This window comes from Epinephelus lanceolatus, chromosome 10 (assembly GCF_041903045.1).
Source record: "Epinephelus lanceolatus isolate andai-2023 chromosome 10, ASM4190304v1, whole genome shotgun sequence".
Classification (NCBI taxonomy): domain Eukaryota; kingdom Metazoa; phylum Chordata; class Actinopteri; order Perciformes; family Serranidae; genus Epinephelus; species Epinephelus lanceolatus.
The window spans coordinates 44,580,616-44,605,787 of NC_135743.1; the positions used below are offsets into that span (position 1 = coordinate 44,580,616).

At 42.3% G+C, this 25,172-nt stretch overlaps 1 protein-coding gene across 1 annotated transcript in view; it reads left to right on the top strand.

Moving 5' to 3' along the window:
* Window positions 1-472: 472 nt before the first annotated feature.
* LOC117264343 (uncharacterized) overlaps window positions 473-25,172 on the top strand; it is a 42,454-nt gene continuing 17,754 nt past the window's right edge. The window contains exons 1-2 of the mRNA XM_078172034.1: window positions 473-592; window positions 10,064-10,213. Coding sequence (XP_078028160.1) covers window positions 10,087-10,213 — 127 coding nt within the window. The 5' untranslated portion in view covers window positions 473-592; window positions 10,064-10,086. The remainder of the gene's footprint in view (window positions 593-10,063; window positions 10,214-25,172) is intronic.

Below are 25,172 nucleotides of genomic sequence, written 5' to 3' on the forward strand. Positions count from 1 at the left end.
CATTAAAAGTTGCCAGCAGTTGGCCTTGTGAATTAAGTCATTTTTTCCTCAGTCTATAGCTGCTGCAAGAGGCAGTAAAACATCCTTTGACCAATCAGTGGACTGCAGTGTTTCTAGCTCCACCTTTTAGTACCAGATTTGTGTAGGCCTACTAGGTGAGGACAGTAAGGAATGGTTCCATTGGTACCATCCACAGCTTTTCACAGTGGAAACAAAAAACAAACAAAAAAAAAATGCATACTGAACTGAACTGAACCATACCAGACTGCTTGGTGGAAACGGAGCTTTCGTGATTCAGTAGTTTAGTAGAATATTTCAAGCATATCTTTTACTGTTCTTGTTATAGTTTTGTTCACAGCGCTTTGATTTCTATGACACTGTAGGTGGAGATCAGTTCTTAAAATAGTAAAAGTGCTTCTTGTAAGTAACTAAAGTTGTAACTGTTCTCTGTAGGTTCCCTGGTTAATGGCATCAGCCAGTGTCAGTCCCTCCTGTCAGCTAGTCCAAGCTGGAGCTGGTCCTTACAGACACGCCCTCAACAGCGCTGCCCTGCTAGTATACATCGTCACAAGGTTGACCCTGCCAGCAAGAGGTCAGCTGCTCTAGTGTGTGTTTGTGCATATGTGTTTGCATGTTCAGTGTGTATGACTCACCTATAAGTAGTTGAAAAAAAGGTGTGCTGTGCTGCCACCTACCCCACACTGGCAAAAGTAATCCACTTGTCACATGTAAAGCACTTTTTTTTTTTTTAGGTATTTTTTGGGCCATTTTTTAGCCTTTATTTGACAGGACAGACAAGCGTGAAAAGGGGAGAGAGAGAGGGAGTGACATGCAGCAAAGGGCCACAGGCTGGACTCGAACCCGGGCTGCTGCGGCAACAGCCTTGTACATGGGGCGCCTGCTCTACCACTAAGCCACCAATGCCCCGACCTGTAAAGCAGATCTATATTAAATAATGCCATTAATGTAATCACAGTCTAGTGTTTACATGGGCTCACTTTTAATACTATGTCCTTGCTTTGCTATACCTGAATATGCTATACAGAGTCCAATCATGGATGTATAAAGAGAACTGGATACAACATTGAAAGTTGCTCAGTGGTGCATTAGGGGGAAAAAAAGCTTATTTTCATGGTATGTAATTGCTATAGATATATTATAATAAGGGGTTTAACACATATTTGAACTGAACCATTTGGTATCAGGCTTTCAGCTCGATATGCATTACAAATCGAAAGATTTGTTGAACTATCCTATTACATTTGGGAAATAAAACATACAGTTAACACTGTGTTTAATATAATGATCTCAGTACCACTGGGCACAACAAGGCAGCCCACAGGATGGAACAGGCAACATGCTGTCTGCCCCTCCCACCCCTAAACCAGAACATTCTATTCAACTGAGACACGCTGGGAGGCAGGTACACTAAGCTAGCTCACTGCAGGATGGGTAATAATGACATTACCAGAGCAGAGACAGAAGATCCTCCGCTAACCTACAGGCTGTGAATTATAAGGGGTATAGAGAGAGACAGTGATGGATAAAAGCCCACTGTACCAAAGAAAGAGCTGCTGCACAGCTACAGACTCTCCTTGGCAGCTAAACCAGTGGCACAGTAACATACGTGACCCCTGTGCCGAAACTCGAGCTGCTGCACGATAACAGACTCTCATTAACAGCTAATCCAGTAGCACCCACAGCAGCTTACATTAGCCCAAACCACACACCCACAACAGGCCGGGTAGCTGATTTGGCTAGAAAGACTGAAAGGTTTGTTAGTGACAGCTGTATATCTGTTTATATGATTGTGGCATTTAACAGAGATGTTTATTAATGTATTTATTTGACTGAAAGAGCTCAGAGAGCTCATGGGAAGTAGCAAATTCGCCGGTTACATACAGGGGTGACACTATACTGATATTATGTGCTGTCAGTAATGTCAGTAATAATAGTAATATGGATAAATATGGATCACCAGCTCTCAGCTTCAACAAAAGCTTTGTAACTTTGTCCTACATGTCTTGTTTTGCTTGTATAGTTTGTTTAGTGGGGGTGTGTCCTTGCGTATCATTCTGTGCCCCCTCTCTAAAGTCTGTGCAGTCAGCGCAGGTAGAGCTCTCCATGAGCTTTTTTTTTCTCAGCAGCAGTTTGTGACTCGTGATGGAGAGAAGCAGTTGCTGCAAATGAATGCAAACTTTTAGACCCAGCAGAATGAAAGCTTAAATTTCAATTTCAATGCATCTGATGATCTGCTTCTCCATCCAGCCACAAGTGCACTCTACAGTCTGACAGTGTGGTGCTATAAATGACCAAACATGTTTATATATTTCAGTAGTGCTCCTGATAAACGGTCCAGCTCCAAAATAGAAAATCTTTTTTGTGGCGGCAGATGTTTTAATCATGGCAGGCTGCACAAATAAATCAATGTGTGAGCAATCCTGAAATACATAAAGTAACATTAGAATCATAGACTTACTGACTGTTATATATTAGACTGCAATAGTTTCACATGTATGTACCTCATGAACTTGCAACTGCCTGCATGTGAATATGTGTGTGTGTGTGTATGTGTATGTGTGTTTGTGTGTGCGTGCATAGACCAAAGGTGCAAGCGCAGAGGAAGTTTGCCCAGTCCCCTCCCAGCTCCCCAGGATCTCCTGTGTTGATGACACCAGCACAAAGTAATCACAGCCACAACTTGGCCATGGTCACTTGTCTGACAAGACGCCGACCCAAGACTGAGGACTTCTTGTCTTTTCTTTGTCTGAGGGGTAAAATTTAAGCACACAAGCCACCCAAACATGAAAGGTAGTGGTCTGAACTGAGGTTGGTCACAGAGTCAGTGCCAAGAGCTCAGCTGCATATCATGATATACACACTACTACATAAGAGCTGTTCAATTAATGCTGAAGAAACACCAGTCTACCATTAGGGTTACACACACACATACAGTACAGGCCAAAAGTTTGGACACACCTTCTCATTCAATGCGTTTTCTTTATTTTCATGACTATTTACATTGTAGATTCTCACTGAAGGCATCAAAACTATGAATGAACACATGTGGAGTTATGTACTTAACAAAAAAAGGTGAAATAACTGAAAACATGTTTTATATTCTAGTTTCTTCAAAATAGCCACCCTTTGCTATGATTACTGCTTTGCACACTCTTGGCATTCTCTCCATGAGCTTCAAGAGGTAGTCACCTGAAATGGTTTTCCAACAGTCTTGAAGGAGTTCCCAGAGGTGTTTAGCACTTGTTGGCCCCTTTGCCTTCACTCTGCGGTCCAGCTCACCCCAAACCATCTCGATTGGGTTCAGGTCCGGTGACTGTGGAGGCCAGGTCATCTGCCGCAGCACTCCATCACTCTCCTTCTTGGTCAAATAGCCCTTACGCAGCCTGGAGGTGTGTTTGGGGTCATTGTCCTGTTGAAAAATAAATGATCGTCCAACTAAACGCAAACCGGATGGGATGGCATGTCGCTGCAGGATGCTGTGGTAGCCATGCTGGTTCAGTGTGCCTTCAATTTTGAATAAATCCCCAACAGTGTCACCAGCAAAACACCCCCACACCATCACACCTCCTCCTCCATGCTTCACAGTGGGAACCAGGCATGTGGAATCCATCCGTTCACCTTTTCTGCGTCTCACAAAGACACGGCGGTTGGAACCAAAGATCTCAAATTTGGACTCATCAGACCAAAGCACAGATTTCCACTGGTCTAATGTCCATTCCTTGTGTTTCTTGGCCCAAACAAATCTCTTCTGCTTGTTGCCTCTCCTTAGCAGTGGTTTCCTAGCAGCTATTTGACCATGAAGGCCTGATTGGCGCAGTCTCCTCTTAACAGTTGTTCTAGAGATGGGTCTGCTGCTAGAACTCTGTGTGGCATTCATCTGGTCTCTGATCTGAGCTGCTGTTAACTTGCGATTTCTGAGGCTGGTGACTCGGATGAACTTATCCTCAGAAGCAGAGGTGACTCTTGGTCTTCCTTTCCTGGGTCGGTCCTCATGTGTGCCAGTTTCGTTGTAGCGCTTGATGGTTTTTGCAACTCCACTTGGGGACACATTTAAAGTTTTTGCAATTTTCTGGACTGATTGACCTTCATTTCTTAAAGTAATGATGGCCACTGGATTTTCTTCTGATTGGTTCTTGCCATAATATGAATTTTAACAGTTGTCCAATAGGGCTGTCGGCTGTGTATTAACCTGACTTCTGCACAACACAACTGATGGTCCCAACCCCATTGATAAAGCAAGAAATTCCACTAATTAACCCTGATAAGGCACACCTGTGAAGTGGAAACCATTTTAGGTGACTACCTCTTGAAGCTCATGGAGAGAATGCCAAGAGTGTGCAAAGCAGTAATCAGAGCAAAGGGTGGCTATTTTGAAGAAACTAGAATATAAAACATGTTTTCAGTTATTTCACCTTTTTTTTTTGTTAAGTACATAACTCCACATGTGTTCATTCATAGTTTTGATGCCTTGAGTGAGAATCTACAATGTAAATAGTCATGAAAATAAAGAAAACGCATTGAATGAGAAGGTGTGTCCAAACTTTTGGCCTGTACTATATATATATATATATATATATATATATATATATATATATATAATTAGCTTGCTAATTTGTAGTAGTAGTATTGTGTATTTCAGTACCACAATACTGTAAACGAGGTTTAATGTGATGGAGTCAAAATCACAAAAAGCCCATTGTAAGGAAAATTCCTCTCTCTGAAGTGATGGACTCGATGTGAGGAATCAAGTCTCTTTAATGCATGCAGCATGGAGAGAAAACCCAAGTGTTCTCTGCCAACTTTCAGAATATACAGACTTTTAAACCATACTGAAGCTCTGACCCCAGCTTTGTACCTCCCAGCTGCACTCATAAAGGAGATTATCCCCCATAAAACAGATTTACCAATACAGGACATCCCCCCCCCCCACCAAAGGAAAGGTCATGACTCTGAGATATAGGAAATTACCCCCAATACAGACTCCTGAATAACTGCCCACATCATTCATATCACTGGTTTTCACAATATGCAAATTGTGGCATCCATCATGGTGGTATTAATTGTCCAGAAGGCTTTTTTGTAGAGTGCATTGAGTTGTAGATGTCTGTCAGTCTTAAAGTCAGTCAGACTCAAGGTGTGAGGGAATGGCCTGTCAAATATTTCTGTCTTTCAGCTGTTAATTATAGCCTCACCAAAAGGCTGATTGGGATCAAATTTGTTGGGAAGCATCATTTCCAGTTATGGTGCCAAGTTTCATATCTCTAGTTCTTTCCAGCTCATGGGAATTAAAGCCGAAGTGGCTGACGACATATGATAATAATGATAAAAACAAACCGGCATAAACTCAAAAGGATTCTGCCATGGAGGCTTCAACCCTAATAAAGTGACACAGACTCAGTTGTTCTGCCTCTTCAGGGCTTGAATCCTAAATATAGCCACAAGTGGCAATCCCAGGTTTAAGCCCTATGTCAGCCAACAGCTCAGTTGCAAAAATCAAAGCCACAAGCAGCAGCTAGCAGGTTTCAGGCTTTACAATACTGATAAAAGTCACTTCAGCTGGTTCAATTTTGGCTAAAGAAGGAGTGAGACCAATACCACACTTTTTTCATCATTAAAATGTATGCAGAGTTTAAAAAACTGCACACTACAAGTCCTGCAATTTTGCCCTTCTTTAACAGATGTGCATAAAACTTGAATTTAGTGAAAGATGTCTTCACTGAGTTTAATCAGGATTGCTCTTAAATAGCTTGAGTTGTGGCCTTAATCCTGGTAAGCCTTAACCTTTGCAAAGACTTTTTGATTGATTTTGGCCATGTTTTGACCACCTTTTAATAGAATTGTGTAGTTCCATCCCATAATGCTGCCAAACAAATTTGGTGTTGAAACAGTCAAAATCAAAAAAGTACATGTCATATTACTGTTTTTTACATCATGCAAATTAGTAAAAATCCATGATGGTGGCCATAGGTGCCTGAGCAATGGAGCACGTGGAGCAAACGCATTCCTGTTATTCAATTAAGGGGTTCAGAGTAATGGTTTTGCTACCCCATTTTTTTTTTGTCTTTTTAAGAATAAAATTATCATACAGTCCCTGCAATCAGGTGATAATATTTAAGCAGCCTATATCAATAACAATTTTACTATTTTCAACTGACAATAACAAATAGCAAGGACATTACACACTATTGGACCACCCTTTGAGTTGGCTCAGTCCAAACTGTCACTGATCGCAGAGCTGATTGACTGATTGAGGCAGCGCAGTGAGAGAGGCAGATAGACAGAGCGGAGCATTACATCGCAACGCCAAAGTGTCTGAATTAACAGTCAGATGTTCAGCAGTGGAAAGTGATTTCTTTAGACTTGTACGGACTACTTTGTTTTAATTTCAGTATTGTAAGACTTTGGAAGGAATTATTTATAAATATGAGAACATATTGTTCTGTGTCTCTCCCTTCATCCTGTGCCGTTCTTTTATTGTTATGAGGGGCAGATTTAGTGATTAGGGGGCAAAGGACCTCAGGCAAACGCTGTCTTTCTGTTCTGCATTCAAAAGAAGTATTATTAGCACAATGTGTTTGAACAAAAGTCTGTTCAAGGCTGAGCTTTTAATTCTAATATAGCCTAATGATGGATCATTTGATTAATTATAATGCATCATATTTTAATTGTTACATTTTGCAGACCCACCGCTAATAATGTGTCTTTCTAACTTTGCTTTCCTATTTTAAAACATAATCAGATGTCCATGATGTTGGCCTTAATTGTCCAAGAGGCTTTTTGTAGAAGACATTGTGATGAAGTTGAGTGTCACCTATCTAGGCATGGAATATTGTGAAAATCTGGGAATAAATTCCTTACCAAAAAATTTCTTCACTAATGTGTTTGTAAAGGTGTCTAATAAACACATATAAAAGATTTAAGTTCAACTCCCATAGGAAAATCCGTGACAGCTGCTGAAAGTTGGGGTACCAGGAACCTTATCGGTGAAAAATTGAAAATGTTAACCTCTACCTTGAGTAGCTTGTGAGGGGTCAAACTAGGGGTTTTTCAAGATTCTGAATTGACTGCAAGCATTTGTTTTGCACCATAACCACAGGGGCCCCGTCTGATTTTATGTGTAAATTTTAAAAGTAGCTTTATTCATTTATTTCAGTATCTCTAGTTAGAAAACAATACTGCTCTATAATGTCAAATGTCCCAGGAGTCTAGGTCTGAGTCATTATGGATACAGTTCTTGCATGTAATGCCTCTACAAGTTCTGCATGCTGAGATACACTTGACACCATTCTTCTTGCAGCTGCACTACCGGTTGCTGCAATCTCTATTACAATTACAGTTTGTGAACTGGAGCAGCTACTCTGGGGTCTAGTGTTGGAACTGACTCATAACCATGAAATCTACCATTCATCTATAGTTCCTGGGGTCCAAAGACATACTCTGAAGAAGCATTCAGTCCTGGGTTTAGAGCTAGGCATGGAGAGAATGCTGTGCAGGTGCAAAGTAGAGTTTCTCTTTTGATCAGCCCGGCCGCTGCCTTCCGCAAAAACATGTTGTATCGAGTTGCACCCAAAGTTGTACCTGGTGCATGGTATATGCACTGGAAAACTGCCATACCAGCCCTGATCAGTGTGTCCTTAGTAGCCTGTACCTCAAGGAGAGCCACTCGGAAGTTGTCAAAATCCGGCACTTGGGCAGTGACTTGCGACGTCAGAAACCAACAAAAAAAGGCATCTTTTACCGTCGGCATGATACGCAGCCTGTCATCATTATAGTTTAATGGCACCCAGTGGTGTCAGGGGGAAACCTGGCGGGACAAGGACGAAAGTTAAGGCGGCTTAAGTCCAGGTAGCGCAGGCAGGAGGGGTGGTGGATGGGTACAACAAACACCGACTTTCACCCAAGAGAGCAGTGTTCGCGTCCTGTAAGATTCTAAAGCCAAAACCTGTTCTTTTTTTCCTAAACCTGAAAAAAACAGAAGTTTATCTTGAAAGAAGACAAAGCATGTAACAGGCAGAACTTGACACAATGTCCCAGAACGTCAACAACCAGCGCATCCAGGGAACCTTGCACATCATACGTGGACCAAAAGTCAATATGTGACGAGGTCGGAGTGAGAATGTGTTGCAAAGGAAGATGTCAATGTGCTCATCAGTGTCTCCTGCACAAAACCTGTCAAATAGAGTTAATTTCCCAATGGTCCCAGATTGCAGAAATCATATCACAACCGGTGAAGGCATGAGAAAAAAGCAGGTAGTTCCTCTGTCTTTCAGAGAGAGCTTTTGGATCTTCCTGACCTTGTAAGAGCCCTTCGACAAGGTTCAGAGGAGTAGATGATCGATGTTTGAGCTATGGTGCACCAGCATTATTAGCACATCTGTATCTTCTGCCCGCACCTGGAAATAGAACTACATATGTGCAAAGTGTCTAAAACTGTGCCAAACACTGCCGATTCAAACCTTGTTCATTTTCTGATCTTTGTTGCTGAACAAGGACAAGGGGAAGGGAGTAGAAGTAAGCTCATACTCTATGCTTGTCTCGACTGTCATATCCCGTTGGGCGAAGATTATCAGTCAGTTGAACAACTTGAGTGAGTTTAGGTGAATGTTCTTGTCACTGACCTTTCATTGAATTTTTCTGAGCGATGACAGAGCCTGTACCTTGAACTTCACCTCCATGGTCTATGTCACTGACTGTCCACCCAGCTTTATCTGCATCTCCCTCCCTACTTCAGCCGCTCTCTCAACGTTGACTGCGTCTTCTGCAGTGCTCATGGAAGCTGCTGAGAAGGAAACAAGCAACTGCTTTTCTCGATCGTGGTTGAAGGGGTTGTTCTCCTCAAACCATTTGTGGGCAAGTTCAACAAGGTCTTTGTGGAGTGGCCCATGTTTCCTGACACCTTCCTCCATATGCTAGTTGACATTGGAAAAGTGGTTGAGGTTCTGCATCCAGTACTTGTGGCCAAAATCACTATTTCTCATCTTCCCTCTGCTCAACTCATCCTCTGACTTGGCCACCTTCACCAGTGTTTGCTTGATATATATTATATTATTCATCTATGCATATTATCAATGTTGCAACATGAAATATTTCCAGTTGTAAAAGAAATGTAGATGATAGAATGGTATTGCTATTTGATGTGTGGAGTGTATTGTGTCAGGCTATGATCCACACAATGGTTTGAGCATATCTGGCACCTGCTACTCCAAATTTACTCACTCACTGCGAATGCCAACCAACTACAGCAGTTACCAGTAAACAAACAAACAAGTACTTACCATGACAAATGAATGGATAGATAAACCCACAAAGCTACTTTTCCAATTTACATGCACCCAGTTATATTTATTTCACCAAAAAAAGGGAGTCGTGATGAGTGGGGAAAAGTGGGCATGGCCCTTTTTTCCACCAAGGAGTAGTTTTGGTGCACAAATGCTTGCAATCAATTCAGAATCCTGAAAAACCCCAAGTTTTACCCCTCACAAGCTATTGAAGGCAGAGGTAAACATTTTCAATTTTTCACTGATAAGGTCCGGGTTATTAGACACTTTTACAAACACACTGGTGAATCATTTTTTTGGTAAGGAATTTATTCCCAGATTGGCCAAATATCTGATAATATTCCCTGACTATTTAAATCAATCAGACTCATGGTGTGAGGGGCCTGGCCTTTCCAAATTAGTACTTTTTCGGCTGTTACTTATTGTGCCACCATCAGGCCAATGGAGTCAAATTTGGTGTGAAACAATAGGACATCATTTACAGTTATGGTGCAAATATTTTAATGACTCTAGCTCGTGCCAGCTCATTGCAAATTGAACAAATGCATAATATCGCTTATAATGCTACACAGGTCTTCAGGATTTAAACCCTAATAATAATAATAATAATAATAATAATACACTGGCACAAACCCAATAGGGTGCTTCAGGCCCTTTCACGGCTTGAAGCCTAAACACAGCTGCATAAGAATCCTACAGTTCTTTGTGGTAGCCATATTGTATCTTCTACAGATTAAATTAAGGCACTTTCTCTTTCACTTCAGGTTCAGCAGCATTGCCTAGCAGCATGGCCTTCTTAGCAAGTGGACAAGCAAAGGAGCCAGCTGGCACTCAGCATCTCACTTCCTGTCTTTCCACCAATCACAGGACTGCAACTAAGGGGAAGAACATGAGCATATTCAGCAGATCAACAGGTACTTATCCACTGACCTGTCTGTGCATCTCCCTGTTAAGAGGGGATTTTGGTGCAGGGGGGTATTTATTTACTTACATACAGTCATGACTGTCTTTGTGAGTGTGTTATGTCTGTTAATACTCTAAAGGCAGAAACATGGGCACGTGAACGTAAATAAAAATACCTGGTGCAGCTGGTGCTGGATACACTCATCATGCGTCTTACACACTGGTGTAGGCAACACATGTCAGTCCTTAAGGAGGCGATATAGAGCTGATCAGAGTGTTGCCATGACCACAGTAGTAAACAAACATGGCGTCTGTGGGGAATGTGTACTGCTGTACTTAATGCACAATAGGAAATAGAGATGAAAACAAAGGATGGAAATGTTGATTATTATTCAATGTTATATCAGTAAAAAGCATGTCATGAAATTCCAAGTAATGGATTTGATTAAAGTGAACAGCTGGAATATCATTAGCATTAGTTTCCCAGGGAGCAAAAAAGTCATGTGAATAAAATTTGTATTCACTGTGTTAAACATCCCTGTTGAATATACATTTTCAGCTTTGTTTTCAAGCTGCTGCTAGCAGCAATGCCACATATAATCCTGCTGTGACATATTTATAAAGACACCTCTACTCACCTTTCCATTGGACTGTGCTGGATGCTGTCAGCTAACCCAAAAAATAGTCAAAAGTGAAAGCAGAATCTCTAGCTTCTATCCAAAATAAGAGGATGAGCGAATCATCAACTAGCTGGCCACAGTAGCCTCCCACATTCCTGGGAATGACGCCACCCTTCTCTGATGCTGGAGCTGCCGGTTGTCTCACCGTCCCGTTAGGAACCTCCCTGGCCCAGGCCTGATTCTAACCCCGGACAAAGAATTGTTCCAAGCCCGCTCCTTCAGAGCCCTGGATGGTCATCCAGCATGAGACAAGACGAGGTAGGAACCCCTCCCATACTCCTCCATCTGGGTCTATACAGCATGGCAACAGGTTGGAGGTCTTGGAGACACTGGAGCAACTCTGGGACGCTGACATCCGGACCTGGGTGCTTTCGGCGAGTCCAGTGCAGCCTCTTCCAAGAACAAGTGGAGGCCCTCAGCCTGTAGCTCCTGGTCTCTTTGAACTGCACCAGCAGTCCTCCTCCAGGGTAACCAGCTCCAAGCCCACAAGTCAGCCACAACATCAGCTCACATCTTTGGTTACAGGACCTATAGGAATGTCAGGAAGCTTAAAAAAACACACACACAGTTTCTCGGGTGCCACTATCCGTGACATAGCTGACAAAGCTATCAAGGTTCTAGCTAACTATTAAAAACTGATTTAATCCACTTGTTCTCCATGCTGAAAAGATTCATGATTGACATCTACAGTCAGGTCCATAATTATTTGGACAATGATACAGTTGTCGTCATTTTGGCTCTGTACACCACCACAATGGGTTTTAAATGAAACAATGATTACCTGCTTAAAGTGCAGACTCTCAGCTTTCATTTAAGGCTTTTTTCAAAAATGTAGTATGAACCGTGTAGGAATTACAACCATTTCTTCACACAGTCCCCCAACTTTAAGGACTCATAAGTATTTGGACAAACTAACATAATCATCAATTAAACAGTCAGTTTTAATACTTGGTTGCAAATCCTTTGCAGTCAATGACTGCCTGAAGTGTTGGACACATAGGCATCATCAGATGCTGGGTTTCTTCCCTGGTGATGCTCTGCCAGCCCTTTACTGCAGCCTTCTGCACTTCCTGCTTGTGTTTTGGGTGTTTTGCCCTCAGTTTTGGCTTCAGGAAGAGAAACACGCGCTCAATTGGATTCAGGTCAGATGATATGACTTGGCCATTGCAGAACATTCCACTTCTTTGCCTTAAAAATGTCTTTGGTTGCTTTTGCAGTATGCTTCAGGTCATTGTCCAACTGCACTGTGAAGCATCGTCCAATGAGTTTTGAAGCATTTGGTTGAATCTGAGCAGATAATGTAGCCCCAAACACTTCAGCTTTCATCCTGCTGCTCTTGTAAGCAGTCACATCATCAATAAATACAAGAGAACCAGTTCCACTGGCAGCCATACATGGCCATGACATAACAGTACCTCCACCATGCTTCACTGATGAGGTGGTGTGCTTTGGATCATGAGCAGTTCCTTCCCTTCTTCCTTCTCTTGTCTTCCCATCATTCTGGTAGTTGATCTTTGTTTTATCTGTCCATAGTATGCTGTTCCACAACTGTACAGGCTTTTTTGATGGTTTTTGACAAACTCTAATCTCCATTTTTAAGGCTAACCAATGGTTTGCATCTTGTGATAAACCCTCTGTATTTATTCTAGTGAAGTCTTGTCTTGCTTACAAGAGCAGCAGGATGAAAGCTGAAGTGTTTGGGGCACCATTACCTGCTCAGATTCAACTAAATGCTTCAAAACTCATTGGACGATGCTTCACAGTGCAGATGGACATTGACCTGAAGCATACTGCAAAAGCAACCAAAGACATTTTTAAGGCAAAGAAGTGGAATGTTGTGCAATGGCCAAGTCATATTATCTGACCTGAATCCAATTGAGCATGCGTTTCTCTTGCTGAAGCCAAAACTGAGGGCAAAACACCCAAAACACAAGCAGGAAGCGCAGACGGCTGCAGTAAAGGGCTGGCAGAGCATCACCAGGGAAGAAACCCAGCATCTGATGATGCCTATGTGTCCAACACTTCAGGCAGTCATTGACTGTAAAGGATTTGCAACCAAGTATTAAAACTGACTGTTTAATTGATGATTATGTTAGTTTGTCCAAATACTTATGAGCCCTTAAAGTTGGGGGACTGTGTGAAGAAATGGTTGTAATTCATACACGGTTCATACTACATTTTTGAAAAAAGCCTTAAATGAAAGCTGAGAGTCTGCACTTTAAGCAGGTATTCATTGTTTCATTTAAAACCCATTGTGGTGGTGTACAGAGCCAAAATGATGACAACTGTATCATTGTCCATATAATTATGGACCTGACTGTATGTATCTGGTCCCATCCCCATCTGTAGCAGCTGTAGTGGGTGTTTGTTTCAGCAGGCTGCTGTTGCTGCACACCTGGCTCTAAGCAGGTGTTTCATTCATTGACATTTTCAACCTCTTTTGGGAATGCAGGCAGTTATTTAGGAGGGATGTCATTCATCCAGACTGGCTAGGTGCAAAAGTACTGTCTGGAATGGTTTCATATTGTGTCTGCAACACACCACCCGGTCCAATTGCAACATTGACAGTCTCATTTGGACATCACCATCCCTCAGATCTGGACAGTGCTCCCCCTGTCTGCCAGCTCCAGTCTCTACAATCCCAGTAATCTATGACAACAGATCCTACTGCCCCAGAAGGGCTCAGGGGGGAGTTACCTGCAATCGCCATCACTTTAGAGGGAAATCCGCTCACCTGCCCTCAAATCTGAATATTACATGCAAAGAAACGGGCCTTGTAAATGTAAGGTTGTTTTACAACAAATCTATCTTAACCCTGTCATCCCAAATTTTTCCCAGACATAAAAATATCCAAATCATCTGTCACTGATAACCCTTTGAAATAATCAATCATTATTTCTATCGATCATTATTGACCAAATTAACATAACCTAGGGCTGGGCGATATAACGACTATGTACAATATATCAATGGATATAAATTATTTATATAAATTAATATAAATTTAGACAACACCGTTTATATTGATATAGGGTCAAGTTGCATTACATACAGTAGGCATACCACTGTGCATCTCTCCTCTCTCACACTTTCTGCACAGCTCCACACTCATTCACTCACTCACTCAAACCACTCAACTTCTACACATGGACTGAAAAATGTATCACACACCTCAAACACATCTTCCTTAATAATACACTGGTTTCATTCCACTATTTGGTCCAGAAGAATGGCATCGGGTGAAACCGATTTCTAGAGTATCTGCAGCTTAAATCGGCCATTCAGGCAAAATTTAGCACCTCAATCAATAACTTGGATCTCCCCTCCTCAACCTCAGTGTTAACTAACATTTCTTAAAAAACTTCTATCTAAAATATATAGGCTAATATCCAATTCAGACACAACGCTATCATTACCAATAATAAAATGAGAACAAGATCTATCAATCTCTCCTGATGCCAGCTTCTGGATTCAAATTTGCAAAAACATCTACTTCATGACAAAAAATGCCAACTTACAGGCCCGGACTGGCCCACGGGAGAACCGGGGAGTTCCCCGGTGGCCTGGCCCGCAAGTGGTCTGCTCTGGCCTGCCTGTCTATTTTTTTTAGGGACCGAGCCCTAAGGCAGAGGACTGCTCACCTATTGTTTTTGCTCCGTTTATTATTATTAGGGACCGAGCCTACAGGCAGAGGACTGCTCACAGAGCAGTCCTCGCAAAGATGAGGACCCTATTGTTTTTGGTGTGTTTATTAGGGACCGAGCCCTAAGGCACCCTATTGTTTTTGCTGCGTTTATTATTATTCTTCTTCTTTATTCTTTATTCTTTATTAGGGACCGAGCCCGAAGGCAGAGGACTGCTCACCTATTGTTTTTGGTGCGTTTATTATTATTCTTTCTCCCGCCGCCTCTTTGAACTGGAATTTGACCCCCTAAACATGCTCAAAAACTCACCAAAATTGGCACGCACATCAGAACCGGTGAAAAATTTTAGAAAATCATGACATTAACCCCTAAGGTGCCAAAATGGGCTCTCTAGCGCCACCTAGGCACACAAAAATGGCCGCCATGGCCTGTAGGAATGTCGTAGAAACATGAAACCAAAAGTGGCGTGTTCGTCTCATGAAGGCCTAAAAATCATGTGCTGACACCCCTGACCTAAATCCAACAGGAAGTGAGGTATTTGCCCTTTCAAAGTGAGATTTTGCCTTAAAACTGCCTTTCCTAAAAAATCTTCTTCTCATACAGCGCTTATCCAATCGGCTTCAAACTTGCACAGATGACAGATCAACTCGTTCTAATCAAATCTTATTCGTAACTTTTTCATTACTCGCTTAGTTTGGATTTTATGGCCTCCATAAGGTGAGATGTCAGAAAAACGTCCTGACGATCTTCGAAAGCTGTCCCATAGGAAATGAATGGCAGCAGGGGGGAGAAAGAGACCAATCTTAGGGCTTTTTCTAGCATTTACAGCGTCTCCATACTTTGTGTTACAGACTCCATTCCAACTCTCAAATGTTGCCACAGGTCTCATCTATTCACTCATGTTTTCATCTTTTTCATATCTTTTACCGTTTTTCATCTGTGCCTCTCAAAGTACCATGAGCAAAAGTGGAGAAATTCTCACTTTACAATGGGTGTGTATTGCACGGAATGCTGTGAGCTAGAGTGGAGAGGGCTCTAAAAATCGTCTAAAACTTTTGTCTTTAACTCGCTGCCATGGCCACAATTTTCACTGTACAGACACAATTTATACCACAAAACATAGGAAAATTTGTCCTGCTCACAGATATGTTGACATGGAATCTCTCACACGTACACATTTTTGCTGAGTGGCTCCAAAGCGAAGGGAGCGCTGATTTTTTTCTCATTCACTCCCATGTAAACTCAGAGGAGAAATTTCTGGAAACAGCTGGGGTGCAACACATTTTAAACTCGCTCCCCTGACCACATTTTTGACTCGAGAAATATAAAACGCGACATGTGCGTTCACGAGACGTGGCTGTCTCTCAAAATCACTTTATTTTCTTGCTTGGACCAACGGTTTGGGTATGCGAAGCATTTGATCGAGGAGTTAAATCCCTTTATAAACAGCCTTTGGTGATCTGCTCTCCTGACGTGTCTGTGTCTGCCACAGGTGCGGGCAAGTCATTAATCGCCATGACAACGGCTGCACACACAGACACAGCCACAGGGTTCTCTGGTCTGTGTGTCTCACAATCTTTAAAGGACAGATTACAGCAGCAGAAACTTCATTTGAAACAGAACACACACATTATTAACCCCTACAGTGCTAAAATGGGCTCTCTAGTGCCACATAGGTGCACTAAACTGGCCACTGCAGCCCGTAGGAATGTCGTATCAAGATCAAACCAAAACTGGAGTGTTCGACCTACAAATAACACGCTAACACCCATGACCTAAATCCAACAGGAAGTGAGCTATTTGCCCTTTCAAAGTAAGATTTCCCCTCAAACGTGCTCTTAAAAAAAAACACATCTCCTCCTACACCGTTTATTGTATCGGCTTTAAAGACACACACATACCAGTTCAACTGCTGCTAAACAGATCTTCTGTATAACTTTATCTCTCTCATGATCACATTATTTTGATGATTGGACCAGCGGTTTGGGAATGGGAAGAACTTGTTCGAGGAGTTAAATCTCCACTAAAACAGGTCTCTCTGTGTTCTGTCACTCTCTCTCTCTGCTCTTCTGCCAGGTGCACCTACTTCATCACCATGGCAACCGCTGTCACACACAAACTCACAGAAACATGATGTGTGTGTGTCTAAATCTTACATGCAGACATGACAGGGGCACAATCTCCATTTTAACCCTTCAGGTGCCAGAGTTTATTGAGGAAAATATTCCATTTTCATTTCAACATTTCAAAAGGCTGTGGCTTGAAAGTGGTGAGAGATAAAGGCATACTGTAAATGAGAAAAATATTCATCATGACCCAAAGTTTGTCATGGCATTAAATTAACTCATCTAATTTGCATATTGTAACGTCACTAGGCGACGGCCATATTGGATTTCATACATCTCAGTAAAACAACATTTTGAACATATTTACACAGTAAATTTATTTTGTTTTGTGTTGTTTTTGTTGTCTCTTCCTCAAAATAAAGGACGAGGAATCTGATGGGAATAAATTTACTCATCTAATTTGCATATCGTGACATCACTTATCCATACCTACAGCTACAGAAAGCATTCAAACATCAAAACGTTCAGCTCTGTAAGGATTTTCTGATGTTTGTGGCAACATGTTTGATATTTCTAAATAATTCACAGTGACGACATAAGCTGGGGGCCGAAACGGGCGTGAGTGCGAGGTCCTGCCAAACGCTGCTTGCAGCTTTAATTTTCTTTTTTTTTTTAAGGTGCGCTCTGCAGCGTAGAGGCTGTGCAGCGCAGGTGGCCGTGCCGGCTGGCAGAGAGCCTGCCCGCTGTCAGAAATGATAGGTGCTTGTCAGCATTTGTCACAACGATTGGTCAAAAAGTTTTTTGTTTTTTTTTGTAGATTCAAGACGTGATTAGTTTGTTTTCGCTTTCCGCCCGCGCCCGCCCCCAAATCAGCGCGCCTGTAAACTGAAAGCAGCTTGGTTGTGGAGAGTCAGGTGGAGCAGAGAGCAAAGGGTGTGTACGTGTGCCTGTGTGTGCAGACTGTGCAGTAGGAGCTCTGCAGCTCAGCAGCACCGTTACAATGGACCGCAAAAAGAGGAAAGGTGGAGCTGAACGGGAGAGAGAAAAAAAAAAGGGGCCATTGAGGAGGAGGCGGCCAAATATCATAAACTTACAGATATGTTCAGAGCCCCCCCAGCCCCCAGCAGCAGCGTGACGTCGTCAAATGACGATGCTGCAACAAGTAAGTTAACAGAGAAAAGTAAGAAAACTGGTTATTCTCAACATGAGGTGCGGGGAGGATGGGGACTGACCCAAGGCCAGATAAATGATTGATGATAAGCTGTAAGAGCCAAATTATCCAATCCAATCCAATCCACTTTATTTATATAGCACGATTTTAACAAACACAAGGTTTCCAAAGTGCTGCACAGCAAGATAAAAACACAATAACAGAAGCAAATTAACCCGTAAGGGTCCATTTGGTTCCATTTTGTACAGAGTCAGGCCTATAATTGAATGCTGCATGATGTCAAACTGGGTCTGGGGGCCCCTTAAAATTAAAAGGTTTTTTTTTTTAGTGATTATTATCACTGTGCCAGCAGAGAGGAGTGACTTGTTTTCTATGCACTTTAAGTATGATTGAAGACAAATTAATTGCTTCCATTACAGTAAATAATGGTCAAATGAACTTTCTGACTTAACGGCTTCCTCAGTGTGCTCATCTGGTTGTGCTGTATGCTGGTTTGGTTAGCTGTTGTGTTTATATGCTTGTTTTGGTTAAACATGTGTGGTGATGTCTTAAGTTTTTGTTCACAACTCCATCATATGGAGTGTGTGTGTGTGTGTGTGTGTGTGTGTGTGTGTGTGTGTATGCGTATGCGTATGCGTGTGTGTGTGTGTGTGTGTGTGTGTGTGTGTGTGTGTGTGGCTGGCTGGCCGGCTGGCTGGCTGGCCGGCTGGCTGGCTGGCTATCTTTAAAGGTATGTTTGGTTAAAGGTTCATTGTGTAAAATTGGGGAGCAAGCGGTCAGGTGTATGAATGTATGATTAAAATCCAAGGCTTATTCTAAGTAGTTAAAAGCAAAACGATTTTAATAGGTAAACGATTATATTCTTATTTTAACACATTCATAAATATTAGGTTCAATTTTTCTCTAGGTTTGTTCCACAAACTACATTGATTATTACACACTGGGCCTTTAAGTTAAGTTTATTTTATTTCACAAAGTGAGAACAGTCACAACCCTATTTTCTGTATTTTCATTTGGATGTAGGGTTACATAGCTGAAATGCACAACCTGCTGACCTTCTAAGGCAGTGATTTTTTGGGTTCCAACCCATGAATGGATAACAACAGAGGTCCAGGCGCCACACTAAACACTTTTTATGGAGAAAAAGATACATGCATGCATGCATGCATGCATACTTGATACTTCATACTATTTTAAGGCTATGTTTAGCTAAAGCTATGTTTATTTTATTTTAACTAAAAGTCACAGCACTTTATTTTCTATATTATAATGTGCATGTAGGTTACAGCTGTAACTTTGAAACACAAATTGAAACAGAATTGTGTGATTGTTTTATTGTTTAAATTAAAATCTCACTAAAATTTGTGTGATTTTGACCTGCCTTTGTCTTTCATTTGATCATTGCAGTATCTTTGAATGACTACTGACCAATACATAGAAACATTTTAATTATTTCACCATTGTTTTTACATGGTAGTGAGAATATTGCTACATTGCTTATTTTACTGCACAAAATATTTGGTAGGTCTTCCTTGGTCAAAAATACCTCCACAGGTGGGTTGCAGCGCAGGCTGAAACAGTTTGGGGACCCCTCAATATCTGTTTCAATATCTATCTTATGTTACTAAAATAAGATCAGATAAGTTGAAGTTGCTGCTGACTTATATTTTTACTTGTTTTACTGTTGCATTGAATATGGGTGTTGCCATATTGATTATCAATCAATCAATCAATTTTATTTATAAAGCCCAATATCACAAATCACAATTTGCCTCATAGGGCTTGACATCCCTCTGTCCTTAGGACCCTCACAGAGGATAAGGAAAACTCCCCAAAAAAAACCCTTTAACAGGGAAAAAAAAAACGGTAGAAACCTCAGGAAGAGCAACTGAGGATTATGATAAGCTGACATCAAAATGATTTGCTGACAAAATAATACAATCATGTTGTTTAGTTCAGCATAATACCCATTCATATAGGAGTCCTGGTTTATTGAGGGGCACATTTGGTGAGGGTAGGGAAGAGAAAACCACTGGACTGGAGGACTATGAGTAGGGTTGCTGTTAAAGTTGTGTTTAATAGAGTTGTTGTGTGACTGTCAGTCTGGAATAATGAGCCTTGGTGATTACTTAGCCCATATGTGTGTCCGTGTGCACATGCACGTGTGTGAGCATGTAATGTGTGGACTGGGCGGCCTGGGTGGATGTAGTATGACTCCCGGCCTGAATTTTTGTCCCAGTCCGGCCCTGCCAACTTACAACTCATACAATATAGGACACTTCACATAACTCACCTCACTGGACAAAAAATGTTTAAAATGGGGCTCTCACCTAAAATCTGTTCACACTGCACTCAAAATAGCCCAGATAACTACATTCATGCCACCTGGTACTGCACACCCATTCAACACTTCTGGAAAGAAATCACAAATGCATTATCCCTGTTCTTGGGCTGCCACATCCCACTATCCCCTTCACTCTGCATTCTGGAAGACAAATCATCAATCAATCTGAACCAAATAAACAGCAGAATACTTCTCATAGCCCTAACTTTCGCCAAGTTTTTTTTTTTTTCCTCTTTTCGTTTCTACATTACTCAGACCTATTAATGGAATATCAAAGTACCAAAGTAAATCACAGTAAGTGACAGCGGATTAAAGGTGTTGGGGGTGTACTCCGCCTTGTCCCTGGTGGCTGGGGGTACAATGGTGAGTCTTCCGGAGCAGGTTGGGGCAGGGGAATGAAGTCAGGGTCTACCATAAAATCCTCAAAGATGTAAAATCATGCACTCCACTCACTGTAAACCCCTAATACACAGGCACCCTCCTTAGGGTCTGTTTATTTACAGGGGTTGTGTCCACAATGGGCCAGTCCCCTCTTATTAAGGTCTGGGGGCACCCACAGCTGGCCCAATCAGTTAAGCGGAGGAGAAGCATGGAAGAAAGAGAGAGGATGAGGAGGAGATGGAAACAGAGAAAAAGAAGGGAGAATGAAGGAAAACAGAATTTGGAAAAAAAAGAAAAAAAAAAAAAACGGCCCTGCAGACCAGCTTCTGTGGCTCGGGTTGTGCTTCACGGCCACTGGTCAGGGCGATGCTCAGTCAGTTTCTTTTTATATAAGGAATGGTAAACCTTTTGTCCACTATTATTATTACTAAGATTTTACTTTTCTCTCTCTCTGTTAATTGAATTACTTATTACTTTTGCAGTAGCAGTAGTATCTGTTATCATTACTGTTATTATTATTAGTATTTAATTAATTATTATTATTTTAAGTAATTAATCTAGTTATTTTATTTTATTTAACTTTTTACTTTTTTTTGTGTGCTTCCTCCGCTCCTCCTTTCTACCCAATCTAACACACACCCTACATCCATGCTTACCTACCCACGCGCGCACACACACACACACACACACACTTGTTTAGAAAAAAACAAGCATTCAGGAAGGGAACACTCGGCTCTTGGGTAAAAGCCCAGGGTTTGTTGGACCCATCCACCACCCCTCCTGCCCACCCTATGCGGACCATCCTGTTCCTTATATTACGTTGTTACCAGCAGCGTTTCAACCTGACCGCGTCCAGCAATGTATCATTTCGCTGTGCTAGGTGCCATTCACCCAACCATATCATAGCAACGGCAAAAGTTACGTCTGGTAAAAGGTGGCTTTTGGCATCAGGTAGGGCTGCACGATATGGCCTATAAACAATATCTTGATATTTTGAAATCTCTGCTAAATCACTGTATCAATGTTAGATTCAACCCTTGATGCATAATATGACACCAGTATGATGATTCAAGTAGACCCTTCTATTGGATTTTTGTTTTTTTAAATTTGCATGCAAAAAGGGGAAAATCATAATCAAATTAAATTTAGCAAACCTTTTAATTTCTAACCAGGCTGCTGCACTCCAAACTTCCGAGGGTTTTCTTTTTTGGTGGTTGTGGGTCTGATACTATTGGGGCTTTATGAGGCTGTGAAGCAGCTGACCCTGCTGTGCCTTGGTCAAACAGCATTCTCTCCGTCTCCATCTCCAATATGGCTCTGCTCTTGATTTCCTCTGCCTTTTCTGCAGTTATGTATGTTGACTTGAACCTGGGATCCACTAACTATGCTATGTCTAGCAGGGCGTTGGTGGCAGGGTCAGCAAATTTCTCCCTCAGGTAATCCAGGAAGGAGACTTTGATGGACTGGATGATGAAGTGTCATCCTCCTGAATTGCCAAGATGCTGGAGTGGAAGAGATAAAGCACAGGCTTGACATAAGACACTGTAACATAATCCTCACTCGATAGAGCATCAGTGAATTTGACAAGGGGTTTTAGAGCCTTGTGCACTGACTTGAGGACTTCCAGGTCTTGCCAGGTTGGGCCAAGATGCTGTATTTTCTTGTCTGAGGCCAAGACCTGAGATATGGCTCGCTCCTGCTCCAGCGTCTGCTCAATCATCTTCTGGCTGGATCCCCACCTGGTTGGAGACTTGCTGATTAGCTGGTGTGCAGGGATATTTAGCTCTTTCTGTGCTGTGGCCGGACTTTCCTCCTCTTCCAACTGAATGAGATGCTGCTCACAATCATCTTGCAAACAGCAACAGCATTCTCAATATGGGGGTCTTTAAGCTTCTCTCTGAAAATAAAGAAAACATATAAAATGTTATAATAATATATTGTAATTTGGAAATTAGTTTTTAATGTATTTTCTACAGATCTCAGACAGATTTTAAATCCACTTTAACCAAATAGTTTTCTGGCAATAAATACATAATGTGGACGCACACAACACACACACACACAATTTTTAATTGCATGAAAAATATCATGAAATATTCTCAGTTTTTAACTGCTTAAAAAATTATGAAATACACATAATTCATAACTGCATTAAAAAAAAACATTAAAAATATACTATGTTTTTAACTGCATGAAAAGAAAATCATCAAACACTTACATAGTTATTAACTGCGCGAAAAAAAACACTCTCACAGTTTTTGATTGCATGACACAATCATTAAAAATACTCTCACAGTTTTTAACTGCATGGAAAAATCATGAAATACTCTTACATAGTTTTTAATGTGACAAATTATGAAATGCTGTCTTAGTTATATTTACCATTACTGATAATAATAATGAGTATTTCCCCATTATTTCCCATTTTCCCATTAAAGGGAGGCAAACCTACACAAATACTCGTCAATCGCAAGGTGCAGCCATCTTGTCCACTCATTCGGGCTCACATCTTTGAGCCCCATTATCTGTGGTGATGCAAACTTGACAAGTTTCTGACAAGTTCCATGAAATGAGAGCATCTTAAAGCTCTTATGCAATGAGCTCTCCTGTATGATCATCAGGAAAAAAGCTTGTTTGGAGGCTCAAACTTTTCAAATCCTAGTTGTAGATGTAATGTACTGTTAAGTTGAGATAAGGCTCACAGGTTCTGCTGGATCACAGATCTGTAGTTGTGGAGAAGTGGGTCATATTTGTTAGCTGGTGGGTCACCTTTTCTCTTACTAAAATGTACAACTCTGGTAGCACTTTCTCTGCAAAAGAAATTGCAACCAGGCAAATCATACTGTGTGTCTTAATGAGATTTTTGAATCCTGGCTTTTCCACAACACTAACTGGGGCCATGTTTTTGGGAATGTATTTTTTTTACTATGGCCTTTATCTCTTTCCATTTGACTTTTTTTTTTGTTGTATGGGACTGATTTGGCAAATGAAGGAGCCAGGGTCATTTGCTTCGGGGCTGGTTCCTTTGACCTTTTTGTGTGGTGTAAGTGGAGATGTGGACACGTGGAGTATGTGGTGGATGGCATTTCAGGTGGTGAAACAAATTTTTGGTACTGCTACCTTTTGTACGGTTTTGCGTCATATTTTGTAGATAACCCTGTTTTGTTTAAAGTCTTCCCTGCGCAATCCGAACCACTGCCAGATGATAGATCCAGTGCTGTTTTTCTTTGGAACCAAGTCATCAGTCTCTATCTGCAAGCACCGTCTCTTACTCATAACTCGTAAACCTGCCTGGGCTCTTCACTTTTTTTGGCTCTCTCCATGCTTTCTTCCCTCCTGATACAAAAATATGCATGCAGGTAAGAGAGTTTTCTGGATGGGCGGGTTAGTGTGCTGCTTGCTGTGAGAGTATTAGCGAGTATTAGCAGAGAGCGGGAGAAGCGAAACTCCAAAGAGAATTACATGCTGATGGCTTAAAACATTCACATGACAATGTGTACATGATGGTTGCGATATACTCCTCCGTGAATCGTCACTTTATTGTGGTGGAGGAGTTTGAGTGCCCTAATGACCCTAGGAGCTATGCTGTCGGGGGCATTTTGCCCCTGGTAGGGTTTCCCATGGCAGATTGGTTCTGGGTGAAGGGTCAGACGAAGAACGGTTCAAAAGACCCTTCATGATGGACACAAACAAGGACACATGTACCCGGCCCGGAGGGTTACCGGGGCCCCGCCCTGGAGCCAGGCCTGGGGTTGGGGCCCGTGGGCGAGCGCCTGGTGTTCGGGCCTTCGCCCATGGGCTTGTCCCCTTGCAGGCCCACCACCCGCAGAGGGATCCAGAAGGGTTCGGTGCAATGTGGATTGCGCAGCAGACCAAGGCGGGGGCCTTGGCGGTCCGATCCTTGGTTACAGAAGTTTGCTCTTGGGACATAGAATGTCATCTCTCTGGCGGGGAAGGAGCCGGAGCTTGTGGAAGAGGTTGAGCGCTACCGGCTAGATATAGTCGGCCTCACCTCGACACATAGTTCCGGCTCTGGAACCCAAGTCCTTGAGAGGGGTTGGACTCTCTCCTTTGCTGGAGTTGCTCCAGGTGAGAGGTGGAGGGCCGGGGTGGGCTTTCTGATAGCCCCCAGACTCTCTGCCTGTACGTTGGGGTTTACCCCGGTAGACGAAAGGGTTGCTTCCCTGCGCCTTCAGGTCGGGGAACGGGTCCTGACTGTTGTCTGTGCTTATGCACTGAACAACAGTTCAGAGTACCCACCCTTTTTGGAGTCCCTGGGACGGGTGCTGGACAGTGCCCCGACCGGGGACTCCATTGTTCTGCTGGGGGACTTCAACGCTCAAGTGGGCAATGACAGTGGGACCTGGAGGGGCGTGATTGGGAGGAACGGCCTGCCCGATCTGAACCCGAGTGGTGTTCAGTTATTGGACTTCTGTGCGGGTCGCAGTTTGGCCATAACTAACACCATGTTCAAACATAAGGATGTCCATCGATGCACGTGGCACCAGGACAGCCTAGGTCGCAGGTCAATGATCGACTTTGTAGTTGTATCATTTGACCTGCGGCCATATGTTCTGGACACTCGGGTGAAGAGAGGAGCAGAGCTGTCAACTGATCACCAGGAGGAGTGAGGGTCTGCTGGGAACGCCTGGCGGAAGAACCTGTCCAGATGATCTTCAACTCC